The sequence below is a fragment of the Engraulis encrasicolus genome, chromosome 1, assembly GCF_034702125.1.
Source record: "Engraulis encrasicolus isolate BLACKSEA-1 chromosome 1, IST_EnEncr_1.0, whole genome shotgun sequence".
NCBI classification, from domain to species: domain Eukaryota; kingdom Metazoa; phylum Chordata; class Actinopteri; order Clupeiformes; family Engraulidae; genus Engraulis; species Engraulis encrasicolus.
The window spans coordinates 36,928,466-36,947,564 of record NC_085857.1 but is presented as its reverse complement, the minus strand read 5'-3'; the positions used below and the strand labels follow the sequence as shown (position 1 = coordinate 36,947,564).

The 19,099-nt window shown below is 44.6% G+C and overlaps 1 protein-coding gene across 8 annotated transcripts in view; it reads right to left on the bottom strand.

The window, feature by feature from the left end:
- Nucleotides 1–16,836, bottom strand: part of pecam1b (platelet and endothelial cell adhesion molecule 1b) — a 29,625-nt gene extending 12,789 nt beyond the window's left edge. For all 8 annotated transcript variants that reach the window (XR_010035207.1, XM_063201363.1, XM_063201382.1 and 5 more), the window contains exons 1-8: nt 16,714–16,836; nt 16,255–16,275; nt 11,039–11,326; nt 9,448–9,729; nt 8,254–8,511; nt 6,532–6,804; nt 5,437–5,715; nt 2,646–2,945 (exon numbers count right to left, since the gene is read on the bottom strand). Coding sequence is in view for 7 of the 8 variants with exons in the window: in XM_063201363.1 (XP_063057433.1) it covers nt 2,646–2,945; nt 5,437–5,715; nt 6,532–6,804; nt 8,254–8,511; nt 9,448–9,729; nt 11,039–11,326; nt 16,255–16,275; nt 16,714–16,786 (1,774 nt within the window). In the remaining variant the exon portion in view is untranslated. The remainder of the gene's footprint in view (nt 1–2,645; nt 2,946–5,436; nt 5,716–6,531; nt 6,805–8,253; nt 8,512–9,447; nt 9,730–11,038; nt 11,327–16,254; nt 16,276–16,713) is intronic.
- Between the last annotated feature and the right edge of the window lie 2,263 nt (nt 16,837–19,099).

Sequence of the window (19,099 nt, the reverse complement as noted above, 5' to 3'; positions counted from 1 at the left end):
GAAAGCAGCGCCGTGGGAAGTAGTTTTTATCAGGGGGTGCAGTACATAGGCGCCGACTTTTGTTTTTGCCCGTGGGGTGCTCGCGGTTCCCAACCAGGGGTCGCGACCCACAGAATGTCCCGTTTGTTTGCCATGCCTTGCTTTTTCCCAATAACATAACCATTTCATGTTACTTTATTTGTATGGGTAGGCAAAATAATAACAAAAGGCCTATCCTATTTATTTTCCTTGTGGGTGTCAAATCAATATGTTTAAAATAAAATCGCCTAGGGCCTGATATTTGAATTGAAAATTGAACATTAAAATCATGTAGGTCTATTGAACGCCAAGCCCAGGCCACGTTTGCTGGTGACTCTTTCTATACTAGTCGGCATTATGAAAGGTGCCAGCTGCCTACACGGACCCTAAGATCACACAATCATCCTTTTCCTCAATAAAATGAAACCATGATGTAAGTGTTGTATTAAGTACATTTTTGCCAAACATAGCAGTATTGTACAGTAGCCAGACTGCGTCCAAACAGGATATCAAATAATCATAAGGAACAACAACAGCAAGGCGTCCACATGGAATTCAGACTGGCGTTCAGCCACTCACTTTAGATTCAGCGTTTATATTACACACAAATAACTTAGCCTAGGTATTACGTGTCAAAGAAAGATGTTGTTGTTAGGTTGGAGTCCAACAATGCAGCATGACATGTGGCCATGCACTTCATGTTAGCTATGTTCAAAACTAGGCTACTCAGTCATCATGACTAAAGCCAACAGTGCTAGAAGCCAGAAAAGCTAAATAAAATGGCAAAATCATCCAACAGCGCACAACAAAAGTATGGATATGTCGAGAGTAGACTCGACTTGATCATCCCAGCACTTAGACCCAGAGCAGATAAAAATGACAGATAAAACGGCACACGGCGGTGCTATAGGCCTACATGGGATATCGCAGGATGATATGACAGCGACTTACCATTTTGAAGACTAAACTTTCCGACTGCAAACCAATTGTCTGTAAGAAGTCCTAGCTTGTAGGCCTACTGAAAAGCAGGTTTAGATCTTTCCATAACTTCCATAACTTGTGAAATAACGCAATATAACCAAACAGCTTCACACAGCCCAACACAGCCTGTGATCAGTTAGAACTCTTCTTCTGAACCGTTTGCATAGACGCTGAACTGTTCTGAAAATTCATGTCGGGCATTTTCAGTCTAGATTAGTCCCCAAGGCTTTCAACTGGATTTTACTAATGTAATACTTTTCTGTATCTAACATCATGTTTTATCAATGTCTGCTATCTCGAAGAGGTCTGCTATCATCATAAGGACTGATACCATTGAGGGGAGTCATCAAGGCCATTGGGCAAAAGCCCTGTATGCCATATGGTCAATCCAACACCGTTTCTATGGTTACTGTCTGATTGTGTAGAAGAGCAACGCGCCACAGGGGGAAAAAGGATCGGCGCGTGAAGTATTGTTACAAGATGACAAATTATAATACCTTACGTTACAAAATGACAGTTATAGGCCTAATGCAAACGCCATTTCATCTTTAAAGTTCTCTCGCGAATACTGCTTTAGTGCTCGGGTTTGTCCGTGGGTGCTCGATGGGTGCCACAGATTCACCGTGGGTGCCCACCGATTCCCGTGGGTGCCCGGGCCCTGAAGCACCCACGGTTTCGGCGCCCAGTAGGGAAAGACGGGGGGGTCTGGGGGTCCTTGCAATTTCTTGCATTTTAACGCATTTTTAGCGTCCTGTGTTCCGTTTCAGCTCACAGGAGGGGGTGCAGCCGCACCCCCTGCACCCCTAGTTCCCACGGCTATGAATGAAAGGTCTGGAATGAGGAGCAAAACATTGTCAAGCTCAAAAGAAGACCTTAAGTTGCTTACAGCTAAACTCTTTGGGTCAAAGCCCAAGAATATCATTCATAGTGTAATACAGTAGTTCTCAAACTTTTTCCATCATTCCCCCCTTCAGTGGGTCTGAATGCTTCTGAGCACCCCCTAAGCAACAGCAGTCAGCAGACTGATTTGGCAATCGCTGCGCAGAACCAAAGGAAAGGTGACTGGTGATATTAAACAAAGAGGGACTGCAGTCGAATGCAGATGTGTGTTTATTTCCTATGCTATTCAAATTCATTAATAATATAATGTAGGTGAGGACTTTAAACTTATTGGCGAGACAGGAAAACATTTCCTTGGGAGAAAAAAATCCAAAATCAGATGTCACACGCCCCCCCTGAGATACCTCCGCGCCACCCCAGGGGGGCTTACGCCCCACTTTGAGAAACACTGCCTTAAGACATAGGGTGATAGATGTATAAAGTAGACATTGAAGTGCTCTTGGTGTAATTACAACACTAGTTGTATTCAACTCAGGGGTGCATGTCTGGAAAGCGTAGTTGCTAACTATGTTAGCTACTTTATTGGTTGCAATGCAATTTCCCATTGGCAACTACCGAACTTGCTAACTGCTTATGACTACACTTTCCAGAAATGCACCCCTGGGGTGCATTTCTCGAAAGCGTAGTTGTTGCAATGCAATTTCCCATTGGCAACTACCCAAGTTGTAAACAGCTAACAACTACGCTTTCAAGAAATGCACCCCAGGGGTATGAATGGGTCCTTAGGCAGTGTGATAGCACATCACCTCTGATGGCGATGCGCTCGCTGGTGGCCTTGTTGGCGGGGTTGGAGGCCTCGCAATAGTATTCCCCGCTGTCCTTCATCTCCAGCCACTGGATGGTGTGGTTGCTGAAGTTGGTGTCCACCGTGCCGGTGTGGAGGTGCGGCCTGCCACCGCCACCGGAGGAGGCGCCGCCGGCGAAGAACCACTTGAAGGTGATGGGCGGCGAGCCGCTTTGCACGTTGCAGATCAAGATCAGCTCCTTGCCCTCCTCCACGTCCTCTGGCACGGGTAACGTGGTCAGCAGGGGCTTGCTCAGCGGCTCTAGTAGGAGGAGGAGCAAACACACCGTAGCAATGCCATGATGAAAACCAGGACAAACAGGCTGTATCTCAAAGTCAAGGATCCTGACCTTGCTAGGACGTGAAATGCCCAGTGATTGGATACTCCGCAGAGTTCACCAAAGAATGTCCAATCACTGGCCGTTTTCATGTCCTAGCAAGGCCAGGATCCTTGACTTTGAGAAACGGCAACAGACTGAAAAACAGCTGTTACCCATCAGCCATTACATTAGTAGCCTCTTAGATGTGGTCGCCGGCGGGCCTTTCACTAGTTGCTGAAAATACTCAACTACATCATAACAACATTGCTATGACATTACCAAGAGCCTTAAGTAACAGATTAAGACATAGCCATTACAGTAAGGTAATTACATAGGCTCTGCGCTAAAGAGTTAAATGGCTCTAGGAACAAACAGAGAGGAGCAATAATGTAAGTTTTGTCAGTTCAGAATCAGCTCAGGATTAGGTACAGGAACGGGCAGCGGCACGGTTCTCTGTCTTAGAATTCGCCATTGGAGCAGTACAGATATTTTTCTCCTAATCCTTCTGGAATTTTATCGTGCGTTAGCTCACATTGCTCGAGTCGACTATGTGAGCCCCTTTACAGGGAATGCCCTCAGGTAACTTACCCAGGGGAGTAGCCGCAAATGGTGGGCCCTATGTTCAATCACCTCCAATGGACCCCCCTGCAATATATCTATGGTACATACAGTTAGGGCCATAAATATTTGGACATCTGCACAATTTTCACCTTTTTGGTGCTGTACACCATCCCAATAGATTTGAAATGAAACAAACGAGATGTACATTAACAGCAGACTTTTAGCTTTAATATGGGAGTGTTTGCGTCCAAATCGAGTGAACTGTGAAGGAATTATGACATTTTCTATTAGTGCCACCCCTTTTTTAAGGGACCAAAAGTAATTGGACAGTCTAGTATTTATACATCAAACTTTCCATTTTTAATTATTTGGTTGCAAATGCTTTACAGTCAGTTACAGCCTGTAATCTGCAATCCATAGACATCAATAGACACTGGGTTTTATCCCTGGTGATGCTATAGTGAGCTCTATTGCAACAGTCTTCAGTTCCTGCTTATTCTTAGGGTATTTTCCCTTCAGTTTTGCCAGCAGCAAGTGAAATGCTTGCTCAACCGTACTCAGGTGAGGTGATTGACTGGGCCATTGAATAATATTCCACTTTTTTGGGGTAGAAATGGCTTAGTGGCTTTCAGATGAAGCTTTGGGTCATTGTCCATCTGCACTGTGAAGCATTGTCCAATGAGTTCAGAACCATTAGGTTTAATATGACATGATAATATAGCCTGAAAATCTTCAGAATTCATCCTGTGGCTTTTGTCAGTAGTCCTCATCATCAATAAATACAAGGGGAAAATAGTATTGACAGAAATGCATGCCCACACCATGACACTACCACCACCATGATTCACTGATTGGGTGGTATGCTTTGAATCATGAGCAGTTCCTTCCCTTCTCTATACTCCTTTCTTCCCATTACCCTTGTACAAGATGATTTTTGTCTCCTCTGTCCATAGGATGTAGCTGAAGACCTATACAGTCTTTTTAAGACGTTGTTTGGCAAAGCCAAATCTGGTATTGCTATTTCTGATGCAATCAATAATTTACATCTTTTAGTGAACCCTCTGTATTTCCTATGGTGAAGTGTTCCTGAATGTTCTTGATCTTTTTCTTGATTGTTGCCTTGGACATGTATCCACCGTTCACCTGGACACTGTTCTACATCTGGCAAACTGTTGGGAGATGGGTTTTTGTTCACCAGATACAGAATATTGTCTGTCATCCACAACATTTGTCTTCCATGTCTGCCAGGTAATTTGGTGTTGCTCTGGTATTTCTTTTTTCCAACATTCTGAACTCTTGAATTAATCATATTCAATGTTTCCCCATCTCTAAAATGGGTTTGTTTTGATTTTTTTCAACCTTATGATGGCTTGCATCACTGATGGTGACAGGTGGACTTTGGATCTCATGGACATTCCGTTAAAAAAAAATTGGAAATGCAAATGGAACACTTCAAATGAACTCTAAGACTTTGTATTGACATCTTGGTGATGGTGTAGTAAGGGAATAACACACATCTGACTGGAAAATAGCTGAGAAGCCTACTGTCCAATTACTTTTGATCCCTTGAAAAGTGGGCAACACAGACAAAAAACGTTGCTATTTCATTCCTGTTAATGCGATATGGATATTAACACCTTCACATTAACGCTAAGAGTCTACAGTTAATGCACAGCTTGTTTGTTTTATTTCAAATCCATTGTGGTGGGGTATAGAGTGGAAAAGGATGATAATTGTGTTGCTGTCCAAATATTTCTGGCCCTAACTGTAAATCCGGCACTTTGTGGCCCCCCTTATATACAGTACATGGGGCCCTGGTAACTCAGTCACACTTAACTTAACCCCCATGTACGACACCACCCTTGAACTTACCTACAACAAAAGCGTTGAGTCGGCTGCCGTCGATGTGTTTCCTGGCTCCGCTGTTCTGCGCGCGGCACCAGAAGCTGCCGATGTGCTCCCTGCTACTGATGGCGGTGGTGAAGAGGGCCTCCTGCCCCGCCCGTGCCACGCTCTGGGTGCCCAGCGACGCGTTGGCCCGGTACAGCGTGTAGTTGATGGGCAGCGTGCCGCTGGAGTTGCACTTGATCTGGAAGTTGTGTCCCAGGATGACCGTGCCCTTCACGCTGATCTGAGGCTTGGAGGCAAGCACTGTGCAAAAAAAAAAAAACAAGTTGCATTGCATTACATTACATGACATGACATTACATTACATTTGGCAGGTTTTGGTAGGTATTAGGTTTTTTTTTCATCATGCCAAGAGTCTGGCCTGGGGCTAGGGCAGCTCAAGCATTAGTCTAGGTTGCACAATTTATTGTTCTCATAAATGTTAAATCTATATAAGTAAATATGAAATTGTGTATTAACAAATACTGCACACAAAAACATTTTGTAATTTCTATGTACAGTAGATTACAATATTAGAATAACTTTCAGGAAAAAGCCAACATCCTTTCATATACTTTCTACTCCTTCAGAGACATTTGCTCAGTATATCCAGAAGTAATAATATCAAATTGAATATAATGTAATGAGGTTATAAATATGTGCTCATGTGTGTGTCCGTCAATTACTGCAAAACAAATCGTTTCATACTCCCTCAGTTTTGTCCTATATTACAAAATGCTTTCATTATATACGTATGTACTGTAGGTCAAGCAATGCAATTCAACACAACGAAACTCAGCACAGCACAAGACAAGAGAGGACAAGACAAGGCAAGACAAGAGAAGACAAGAGAAGACAAGACAAGACAAGACAAGACAAGACAAGACAAGAAAAGGCAAGACAAGGCAAGACAAGGCAAGACAAGACAAGACAAGACAAGACAAGACAAGAAAAGGCAAGACAAGACAAGACAAGACAAGACAAGACAAGATAAGACGGGGTAAGACAAGGCAAGACAAGACAAGACCATGCAAGCAAAATGCAAAGCATATGATTTGATGACAGGTGGGCACACGTCACCTTTAGATTTGAAGACGATCACTGGGCTTTTCTTGGAGAGGGACTTGGCCTCTGCTGAACAGGTGTAGTTGCCATCCGTGTCAGGGCCCGCTCGCACACCCAAGCGGTCAGGCTGGTTGCCCATTGGTAGTGGGTTGCCATTCCTAAATATGGAGTACCTCACCTCCCTTGTTCTCTCGACCGATATATTTGTACTTAGGCAGATCAGTTGGACCCAATCTCCCTGAAATGGTTCTTTGGGCTCGCTGGTCAGCGTGGGTGCAGAGAAGAGTTCTGTGGGAGGATACATTACACAGTGGCTAATTGATGGATATGAATTCTTTAAGCACAGACAAAAGAAGTTACTACCTTTGGTTCTGTATGTGACAATCTTTTTCACATCCACACGCAAAATAAAAAGGTAGATTGAACAGTGTTTAAATCATTTAACTGCTATCTGAAGTATCTCAATGTTGTCAGTAGTTGTGTGAGAACAACAGTGAGTAAAGAACCGGAGAACGCTACAAAAAAAACTCAAAAGGAGAACTCAAGGTTTACAGTTTCTGAAGATCTTTCCTGGAAGTTGCATATCCAGTGAGGCTTTTATCTTAGATCTTATCTTCTGGGATATTATTTCTTCAGATAATCCAGAGATTGGTAGTTTTTGTTTTGTTTAAATCTGGCTTTTTATAGTTTAAGTTGTTGTAGTATTATATTGCACAGGCTCACTGTGATGGTGTGACCATCACTAGGGCTGTGGGTGGGTAGTACGCTTGTTCACACTACTGAGCACAGCTCTTTGGTGTGGTGGTCAGACCTCAAGTTTTGTAGCCCAGAAGGCCTGGTTCAAATGCTGTCAACTTTATAGTACTCCCCTTCACTACACCCTCCTTCAACAGTCAGCATCACCTTCGCTACCTGGAAGACACTGTTGACCTCCACTTTGCACAAGAGGCTTTCTTGAAGGTTCCTACAAAGGTTCTTTGAGGACCTTTCAATTGTCTATGAGAACCCCAAAAGGTTATCTGAGGAACCCCTGGGGTTCTTCCCAGGAGTATCACAGTAGAACTTCTACGTGCATAGACATTCATCAGACAATCTTTATATTCACCCAAGATCCAACTAAGTGTTCTTTGATGAACCTTCAAATGGAGTATTTACAGTGCACTATAACATTGCAATGGCTCACCTTCTATCTTGAAGATGCCCTTGACCTCCACTTTGAACATGTACTCTGTCAAACCAACAAGCTTGTCTCATTGGTGTAGTGGTTAGACGCCCAGTTTGGTTCCCCAGAAGGCCCAGGATTGAATCTCTACAGAGCAACTCTAAGGTACACCCCTTCTCTAGATATTGTTGACCTCCACTTTGATGATAGGGTTTTCTTGCAGGTTCCTCAGAGAACCCAGGAACCCAGAGGTTCTTTGAGGAACCTTAAATTACCCCTGTGGAAGAACCCCAAAAAATGTCTCTAAAGAACCATGGGGTTCTTCCCAGAAATATAGCAGTTAGTTTTTCAAAGAACTGTTACATGTACCGTATGGTTCCTCAGACAAATTGTGCATCCCTCCCCCAAGATCAGGGGTGCATTTCTGGAAAGCGTAGTTGTTAGCAGTTAGCAACTTCAGTAGTTACCAGTGGGAAATTGCATTGCAACCGACAAAGTAGCTAACATAGTTAGCAACTACGCTTTCCAGAAATGCACACCAGACTAGTGTTCACTAAAGTGTTGGCTGCACACACCTTTAACGGTCAGCGTTTCCTTGGCGATCTTGGAGACGCCGTTGACCTCCACTTTGCACATGTACTCCCCGGCGTCGCCGGTCACGGCTCCCGTGCTCCGGTGCTCCGTCCTGTTGGGTCTGCTGCTGAGAATGGTGCCACCCTTCATCAAGGTGACGTCGAACATCTGAGGGGACACCTCGCACGACACTCTGAAGGCGTCCACCTCGAAGACGGTCTTGGACGGGGTGATGTTCAGAGAAACTTGGACGTTTATCTCTGCGAAACAAAAAATGAAATGTGTTGTTGGGGTCTTTGTGCTAAAGGCCATGCACCTGCCATATAAATGTTTCATTTTGGTACATTCTACATTCACACCTAATTGACTTACTGTCAATCCCTTACAGATATCATATGAGTAAATTGTCAAGAAGTACAAGCCAGTGTATCATTACATGGTGCATCTGTCAAAGTATGAATGGGTTTGTGCTACAGGTGCGTTTGGAAATCATATCACAGCACCACCATATGTCACAACAGGGGTGGAACAATGGCACACAGGGCCCAAGGGCAAAATACTGATAGGGCCCCCCATATGTTGCCTGGCTCTTGCCCGACCTGTAGTTCCGCACAGATTCATGAGCTCCATAACTTAGTATTAGAGCATGTAGCAGGATTCCATTTCTCCAGTCAAAAAAATAATCGCAGCATTTATTGCTTCAATATCAAAAAATTCCCTCAAAAATGTTTTCTGTTGATCTCTAAAGCGTCAATATAGTCTATAATATGTCCTGTGACTCCTCAATGCGAGCTGCCATTGATCTTGAAGCAATAAATGCCCGGCATTATTTTTTGAATCCAGAAATGGAATCCTGCTACATGCTCCCAAACCTTCGTGTGTGTTGAGCGTAGGAAGGAACCAGGCTACCCCATGTGGTCTGCCAAGGTCATAATAGGATCTCCACCACTACTACTGGAGGGCCCTGGACACAGGGGCAAATGCCCTGCACGCCCTTCCTATAGCCTCCACCCCTGCATGACAAACTTGCTACACTACATTTGTTTGATGCAAATTATAGTGCTTTAAATTGATTGCAGTTCTACTTTGGACCCCATTTCAACTGTACATACAGCACCCACATCCACATTTCGCACTGAGGCATTGGAGTCAAAATGCATGGAGTAAGAAAATAACTTTTTCCAACAACTTCTCACCTCTGACGACAACAATGATGGCTTCACTCTCGTTAGATTTCACGTCTTCGCTCAGCAGTCTGACATTGTACCGGCAGGTGAGCTTGTTTGTGCCACTCTTTTTGAGCTGAAGCGTCGCGTCGTAACTGGACGACTTTGCTTGGTCTTTGTGGACCTGTTTGTTGTCCAGGAAGAAGAAGAATACGAACTCCCCGCTCTCTCCTCTGGCACTGCACATGGCCTTCACTTCGTCTCCCTCTTGAATGGACCGCTTATCTAAATGCAGGGTAGGCTTCGCCATTCCTAAATGGAAATGACGATATATAAAAAGTGCTGTTACGCGATCACAAAATGAATCTAGTTTATTGCAGAATTTGTAATTAATTCATGTAATTCATTGCATTTAATGTCATATGCTAATCGTTGCCAATGCTATGTTTTTAAATGTGTAACAAATGAAGCACACTGACACACGGCATGTGAAGTCAACTCATCGTGTTTACTTACTCAAACTCCTCGAACCCTGGGCAAGACCCCAGCAATAGAACACAACATAATACAGGCATAACACGATGCTGTTTCAGCGCAGTTGAACTGACCTGGGGTGCATTTCTGGAAAGAGTAGTTGTTAGCAGTTAGCAACTTTGGTAGTTGTCAATGGGAAATTGCATTGCGACCAACTACCTGCATTGCGACCTACACTTTCCAGAAATGCACACCTGAACTGGACATGACACATATCATTCCATTACTAAGACATACTGATAGGCAAATTAACTTTTGGTGATGCTTTGAAACATAGAGGGATCAAAGTGACAGCCCTAATATAAAAATAAAGTAATGTGCATAATCTCCCCTTCAGTCATTTTTAAGCAACATACAACTCAGGGGTGCATTTCTCGAAACCAAAGTAGTTTACTACATTAGCTACTTTGTTGTTTTCAATACATTTTCGCATTGGCAACTACCCAAGTTGCTAACAGGCTAACAACTTCTTTTTCGAGGCCATTGTTGGCCCCTAAAGGCTCTTCCACTGCTTGTTTTCTGGTAGGCTTACAGCTCCACACAGCGCGACTCGGCCGCCATTTTTTGCTTTGCGATTGATGTTGTGCCCATTCGAAAAGCAAAAANTGGCGGACGAGTTGTGCTCTGTCGAGCTGCAGGCCTACCAGAAAATTGGCAGTGGAAAAGAGCCTTAAGTTCCTAAAGTAACATAAGGATAATATGTTAGCATGGCATGTTCAGCATTTAACAGAATTAGGGGTATGCACTCTCTTGCCTAAGGTTATACTTGAAAGGGGGAAAGGAAATACTTCTGAAAAAAGAGCATGAACTCTTGGATAAAAACAGGAAGAATTGTACATGATTGAATTTTTATTTTTTTTTGTGATGCGGCACCAACATTCTCAGGCCTACTGAATTACTCATTCTGAATTTGGTAATGAAGGACAAATATGGATAAAAAGTCGATGTTTTGCAATAAAAACTGTGTGTAAAATACACTATTGAACTGCAATAGCATTTGCCTATAATAACCCAATCTGATATTGGCCAAATCTTGCAGGACATACAAACATGAGCAGCCACAACCAAACATTTTGGAAAATCTGACCTGTCACTTTCAGTTCCCCCCCATCGCTTGAGCCCTTCTTTCCCAGGGTAGACCAGAGACACTTGTAGGTCCCGATATCTGACACTCTGGCTGATGCAATGGGGTATTCCCATGAGTCCTCATTTGTCGTGTTCATCACAACCTGGTTGTCCTTGACGATGCTGAACTCCACCTCGGGGAAAGATTGACCTCTGCTGATGTCTGCGTGGCATATGACCGTGACTTGTGTGGCCCTGCCCACGCTGTGACTGGGTTCGAATGAGACGTGGACGTTGTCGACGCTGACATCTGCAGGGACAAGAGCAAGACAAAACACGGCATACAGCACATGTGTACAAGTCATGTATAGTTACATTACATTGTAAGAAAAAGGAGTCGCACACAGGAGCTTGATGCTGTTCAGTGAAACTGTATTAAAAGCTGAAAAAAAAAGAGAAGCCAAAACAAAAAGTGGGATGCAAACGTTTCGGGTCTAGCCCATCATCAGTGTTCCCAAAATCAAAATGATCTTTACACTGCATTTTTGTTTGGAATTACGCACCGAGCGAAACTCTCAAGAAAGACAAAGGCGCGGACGCCATCTCTACCTTCATCTAGTTACGTTACATTACATTACATTACATTACATTTAACTGAGGCTTTTTTTTATCCAAAGCGACTATCAGTACTACAGGTTAAAGTCCCTGGAGCAGTGTAGGGGTTGGTTGCCTTTGCTCAAGGGCAGGGCCGGCCCGGTGCATAAGCGAACTATGCGGTGGCTTAGGGCCCCTAAGCTACCAGGGCCCCCTGTGAGCAGCGAAGAAATTAATTGTCCTCTAGTTTCCCTAGCCATATTTTTTTACTCATGTGCCATTTACAACGATGAATGAAACAGGAGCCACTATATATCGAGTATGGGGGGCCCCAGATTAATTTTTGCTTAGGGCCCCATAAAGGCTTGGGCCGGCCCTGCTCAAGGGCACCTCAGCCATGGAGTGACATAGAGAGTGGAAGGGTGGGATTCAAACCTGCAACCCTCTGATCTGAAGCCCATCTCTTTAACTACCAGGCCACGACTGCCCAGCTAGTTCTTTCCGATACTTCATGCATTTTGAATGAGTAATGCACCCTTGAGGCATAGGCATGTTCATAACCATCAGCGATTTAACATACTTCTATAGATATGCTCAGCAAATAAGTACATTTTGAATTTGTGAAAGTGAAAGTGAAAGCCCATTGGGAAACTCCAACTCCCATTGTCATTGTGACACAGCACTCCACAGCACACAAGAATTTCAGTTGATGGCTTCCGTTGAAAGCTTAACACTTTGTTGTAAGGTTTCTTTTCCAGTGTACCTACATGACATAATGTGCTTACACGATATAGACTTAATCGTAACCCTTAGGTAACGTGCAAGTACACATTTACAAACTGGTTCATACTATTTCAACACCATCTACCGTAATTGGACAGTGTTAAAGGCCCGGCTTGTGACGAGATCTAAGCGGCTCACGTGTCATTCATTTCAAACTTTGGTAGACTGAACCTGCTGACATTATTGTAACAGGTATGGTGCGTATAATAAGGTGTAAACCAGCGTATGACAAGAACTCACTGAGCTCTGTTATATCTAAGCCAGGGGTGGGGAACCTGTGTCTCGAGCGCCGTTTGTGGCCCTTGAGGTCGTTTTATTCGGCCCCCGATGTATGTTATGCAGCTTCACATGAAATATGACATATTTTGTATCTGAATATTAGAGGATACAGTTGCAATACAATTACAGTAAGTTATATTCAGGGGACCTAGAGAAGGTGGGGTCTGTTTTAAAGGTGTCTGCCTTCAATATAGGCCTAAAGTGCAGAGGGAAATGCTGGTTTGTGTTCATCGTACAGCCCTCGGAGGACTTTTACGGCCCTTGGATGAATTTGAAGCGGCCCCTCGAATGAAAAAGGTTCCCATCCCATCTAAGCCATCATGATCCTGTCAGCCTGTCTCGCTGAACTCCTCTTACCCGCTACCTCCAAGTAGCGTTCTCAGGAGAAGAAGCAGGCCAATGGCCAGAGGAAGGAAATGCACTTTTATAAACAAACAAAACACGGGAGACCCTCAGGAGAACACACACACACACGCACGCACGCACGCACAGACACACACACACACACACACACACACACACACACACACACACACACACACACACACACACACACACACACACACACACACACACACACACACACGGGAGACTCTCAGGAGAATCACACTATTTTACAGTCTATGTGCGTGTGTCCAGTGTCCACCCTCACCCACACTCTTATGTATGGGGCACCAGACAACAGATAACCCCCCCCCCGAATAATAAAGTACATAAAACCGACACACAAGGGACAAACGTTTTGGACCTAGCCCATCATTAGTGTTCCTAGTTTGAAAAAAAACTGGGAACACTGATGATGGGCTAGACCCGAAACGTTTGTCCCTTGTCGATTTTATTTACTTTATTCGGCTTTGTTAAATACAGTTTTTGATTTTGCATTCAGCTCTTGTGTGCGACTCCTTTCTTCCTTTTCCCCTTCACCCCTCACACACAGAAGCAGCCAGCCACACTGGGGAATACACCTTAAAGTCTCTCTCTCTCTCTCTCTCTCTCTCTCTCTCTCTCTCTCTCTCTCTCTCTCTCTCTCTCTCTCTCTCTCTCTCTCTCTCTCTCTCACACACACACACACACACAAACACACACACACACACACACACACACACCCTGATAACCTATCTCCCCCTGAGTTCTCACGCATAGGCTACAAGCTGCCACACAACACAACCTGTTGCACCCTCACCCATACATCCACTGAAGGAGAACACCTCATCTTTCACATACACAAACTTCCTTTGCCCCTTACACATACAGTGCAACTCTGGGAAATAGTCCTCGTTCCCACAATCAAATAGGCTGCCTGCCCACAACGCGGATGCTCTGTCTTCACAAGACTTAACATCTTGATATCAGGTGGACACTTCTAAGGACCTGATGCTTTCAGACTTTCTGTATGATTTCAGTTTTTGATTTTGGATTGGGGTTTGTTGTGTGTTTGTACAAAAGAACAAAACCTTAATAAAGAATTATTGTTATTATCAGGTTAAAAGATAGGCTGTCGTACAGGGGGGTAAATTGTGACTGAGTCATCGGGCCCCCATGTATATAGGGGGCCCACACAGTTCGATTTAAGTACATAGGCTACGTATATGGCTTGGTGGATACCATTGGAGCTAATTATACACATGGGGCCCACAATTTACCAGTGGTGGACAAAATAAAAGTAAAAGTAAAAAAAGAAACACAGTTTCTTTCCAACACATTTATCTTTTTAAAATATATATATATATATTTAGGGGCTTTTATGCCTTTATTTGATAGGACAGTCTGAGATGGTGACAGGAAGCGAGTGGGATAGAGAGATGAGGTGGGATCGGGAAATGACCCTGGATGGACTCGAACCGGGCTCCCCGTGGGCATGCAAGCCCAAATGTGGGGGGCTTGGCGCGCTGCGCCACAGCGCCCCCCACAAGTAACTTATCTGAGTAAAAAGTAGACCAATGTACTTGTCTTACGCACAGGTTGGGTTGAGTTTGTGGTGGGTCCTTGTTAGGTTTTTATTGTTTTTCAGTAATAACAAAGTCTATCTCAATAGGTAGGTAAAATGGAGTAAACGGTGTAACAGATATGTAATACCATGTGCTACTGTTGTAACTACACCACGAAAGTACTTTTATATTTACTTTGTCCACCACTGCAATTTACTGCTACATCCCTACCTCATCCAACATCCACATGGCCAGCCATATGAAGGAGGAGACCCAGCCACATTACCACATGTGCAGTGCAGTCACCCGCATGTGAAATGGAACCCACGGAGCTAAACAACAGACACACGTCTCTCAACTCCCTCACATGTTAAACAGCCACACGACAAGCTGTGACACCACCAATACACTACACAGTGCAGTGTGCCACATTTGAAATGACGAAACTGTGGAGCTGGACAGGGGGCCAATGACTTTTCACAGATTTGTCAAAACATTACATTACATTTCACTTGGCTGACACTTTTATCCAAAGTGACTTAAAGGTACACTGTGCAGGAAATGGTCAAAAAGGGTACTGCAACTATGCTGATCATGGAAATTGGGCTGCCTATTGCCAAATTTGATCTTTACATGAAAGTTTAATGAGTAATAAACAAATATTTTCTAGTGTGGTCCAAGTACAGTCATTTTTGCCGCTAAAAATGGCTATTTTTGGAAATTCAAAATGGCGGACCATGGAGAAGATCCCCCTTTTCATGTATGAAAAGTGCAAATTTTCCAGTCATAATGAATACTTAGAATTTGATGCTGGTGGTAAGTATTCATGAAAAGGGTAATTAGTGAATGGGCAGCATGAATTCTGGAAATTAACAACTAAAAATCTCACACAGTGTCCCTTTAAATAATTTAGGTACTGGGTGTTTGGTTACCACACGTGAGGCAATGTGGGGTTGAGTGCCTTGCTCAAGGCAACGTAAGGCATTACTTACTGATTAGGGTGGGATTTGAACCGGCAACCCTCTCATTGCAACTCCCCTAACCATTAGGTTAAAGTAGTTAAGCCACGGCTGCCGCAGATTAAAAAAAACAACAACTTTGTTCAATGTTTATCAGGACACGGCACATTGACCTGATTATAATGAATCTCGACAGTTACGCCAAAGTGCAGTTGGGTTGACAACCGTTATTCCATTGTTTAGGTCTGACTCACTCGAAAGTCGGATGGCCACTTTTTCCAGCCGGAGTGTGTGTGTGCGTACGTGCGTGTGTGTGCGTGTGTGCGACGGGAGGGACAGAAAAGTTCCCATCGCTGTTGTGAGTACCAATGCTTTTCCATCACTTCACTCTGACGTAGATTAGCACTTTTGGATGACCACAGTGTTGGCCTGGCCACCACTTTATCAGCAACTACCACCAGAACAACACTCAAGACAGGTGGCGTCTTCCTCCAACAGAGGCCATCCAGGGATACTGATAAAAGACTTTGGTCTGTTACTACTACAGACGAATTGACATAAAAGGTTCTTGTCTAGCCGATATGCAGCCTACCATAAAATAATCCAACAACTGAAACTGAAGAACACTTTCATCATCATTGAAATAATTTCATGAATGTGAAATGAGAAGTGAAATGGAGTTGTTGTGTACTTACCCGCTTTCACTCTGACCAGGCCTGAGAAAAAGGCGATCCACAAAGGCAAAACCAGAAACACAGAGAAAAAAAACCCATTAGTATATAACTAATGATGAACGGCCACAAAAAACTGCATTTACAAAGATCAGCTCAGATGTTCGAGTCAAAGGCAAAGGCAAAAGCAAAGACAAAAATCAAATTAAAAAACGAGAAAAAATGAGAGCAAACAATAGTCTACATTACAAAACCCACATGATGATAAAAACAGCCACAAAGTCAGCATTTACAAAGGTCAACATCCATGTGACCCTCTGATGAAGACAGAAGCTATACCATTGACACATGCCAGGTGAAAGATAACACTTCTGCTTCTGAAGTATCAGGAAAAACCTTACGAAGATTTTTTTTACAAAGATCAGCCCAGACCTTTGAGGAAAGTAACACAAACAATGAGGAAAAAAATAGTTTCATCCTTACATGTGAAGAGAAGGAGGAAGTTGAGATGATGGCAGGTGCCCATGCTATGAGAAGGTCGTTTACGGTCCCACATGCTGTATGTAGTGCTGTGAGCTGCCAAGAGGAGAGGTGACTACTACTGCTGAGATCGAGACACACTGAAACCAACCAAGAGGATCTAAACATACTTTTTTTTTGGGCGGGACAACAAGTCAAGGAAACAACGAAAGCAATAGAGGTGGGCTGAGAGCGAGAGAGAGAGAGAGAGAGAGAGAGAGAGAGAGAGAGAGAGAGAGCGAGAGAGAGAGCGAGAGAGATTGAAATGGGTATGTAGTGAGTGAGTGAGGTGGGTGGGCGGGCGGTGTTTGGCGGCCCGCTACCTCTGCATTGGTGGTTATCACGGCGCCCAGCCTCGGCCTTCCCTAATGGGACAGGAAGTGAGTGTTGCTTCCTGAGGAAGCGCAGGAGTGAGACAGGACCCTCAGCCTTCCCTCTCTCTCTGGGTGCATTCCAATATGCGACCTTGCGTCCTCCACTTGTGGCCTCATACCAGTAAGTAATACGTTGTGATGATGACATCACTGACAACAGCATTATATTTCAATATCTCGCAAAAGCTCAATTGTAAAGTCATTTTCTCATTTACAAACTGGATGGTGATTGAAGAATAGTCCCGAAAAGAATGTTTTGGCTACTGCTGACAGCAGGGAAACTTAATTGTTTTCTCCACGGAGGCGGGGCATCACCAAACGTGAGGCCACAAGCCCAAGTGGAGGACGCAAGGTCGCATATTGGAACGCACCCACTGCCTCCCCTCTCTCTCCCTCTCTCTGGCTGGAATGTTGGCCAGCGAAGGCAGGGCCGCTGACAGCTTTGCCCGAGCCCAGGACAAAGTCGGCTGAAAGCCACCCCCCCAGCCCAATACATACAATGTAATAAGGACCCAATTCTGGGCCCCCTCTCTCCCTGGGCCCGGGACAACTGTCTCCTTTGTCCCCCCCCACCGTCGGCACCCCTGAGTGGCGGTGTGGTGTCGATATGAGCAGCCCGTTGAGCTGAGCTACCAAGGCTTTACAACGCACGACAGTACACAGAAGGGTCTGTAGTACCCCTACTAAGGGTTAGGGTTGAGGTTTGGGCAGCAGTAGGACGGAGACACTTCTTTTTTCCATTACATGTGCATACTATCAATGTGTCTTCCACCAGGGCGTTTCAGGCTAGACCTAGCCAGGAACAATCACGGTGCAGTAAAGAAAACATAATCATACTGCACCAAGCCAGTAATGCACTACAGTAGCAACCCTAAGGGATATAGGGTTAGGCGGCTTTGGGCCCATTGGATTAGGCTTTTTAACAGCTTACTGGTAGCCGTTGGCAGGGATCATTCCTCGGGTCCTATGTTCCCCGCTACCGGGGATCTTAGAACCCTTATTTCAAAAAAGGGTTCTATGTTCCCCGCTGCTTCCAAGTAGACTGCTGCATGGCGACCACGGGTTGTTGTTCGGGTTACGGCTAAGGTTAGGGTTAGGGTTAGGGTTAGGCTGCCACTGTGCACAAACTTGATATGAAATACTCATGGCAACTGTTCGTGCAAAAATATGCATGCGCAAGCATTCTGGGCCTTATCCCCTTGTCAGATACAATGTGGGGAACATGGGACCCTTTTAAAAAAAAAAAATACAAAGACCGGAGAACATAGGACCTGGGGAACATAGGTATGCTCCCTGTTGGCACACAACTGGAAGCATCTACCAGTGTTCTGTCAAGCCGAGCCACCAAGCCATAACAATGAACAGGGCCAGATTGCAGGCCCAAGGTCCCTAAGCTACAGATTTCTGTAGACCCCCGCTGAGGGCAAATTCTTTGACAAAATTACATAGCATAATTCAGACAACATCATTCTGAGCCATGACTGACGGCCAGGCCAATATGTCTACCAACTGTGGAGAGGAGTATTCACATTTAAATTAAAACGGCCCTTGGAGGTCAATCGGGGATCCCCTGGAAGACGGGGGCCCCTCGGCTGCAGCCGTATCTAGCCTGTGCGTTAATCTGGCCCTGATGATGGACTACAGAGTTTGGGTGCTATGTTGACAGCCTGTTGGTAGCTCATTTCGACAAGGCGACCCATCTCGACACAACCCCGGAAGCAGCGTGGAGCTTTTGTTGGGTGCTCTCCAGCTCTCTGACCTGGCCTACTGTCTGCACGCACGCCACACGCACACAGGTACTTTTCAGGGAGGAGAGCGAGAAACCACCACTTCCCGGACCTGAGGGAGGTCATCAGGGCTGGACTGGCCATCTGACATACCGGGAATTTCCCAGTGGGCCCTGCAACCCTCGTGGGCCCCTATTTCAAGAAATGTAAAAAAATAAATATATATTTAAGTATATTTTACATTTCTGA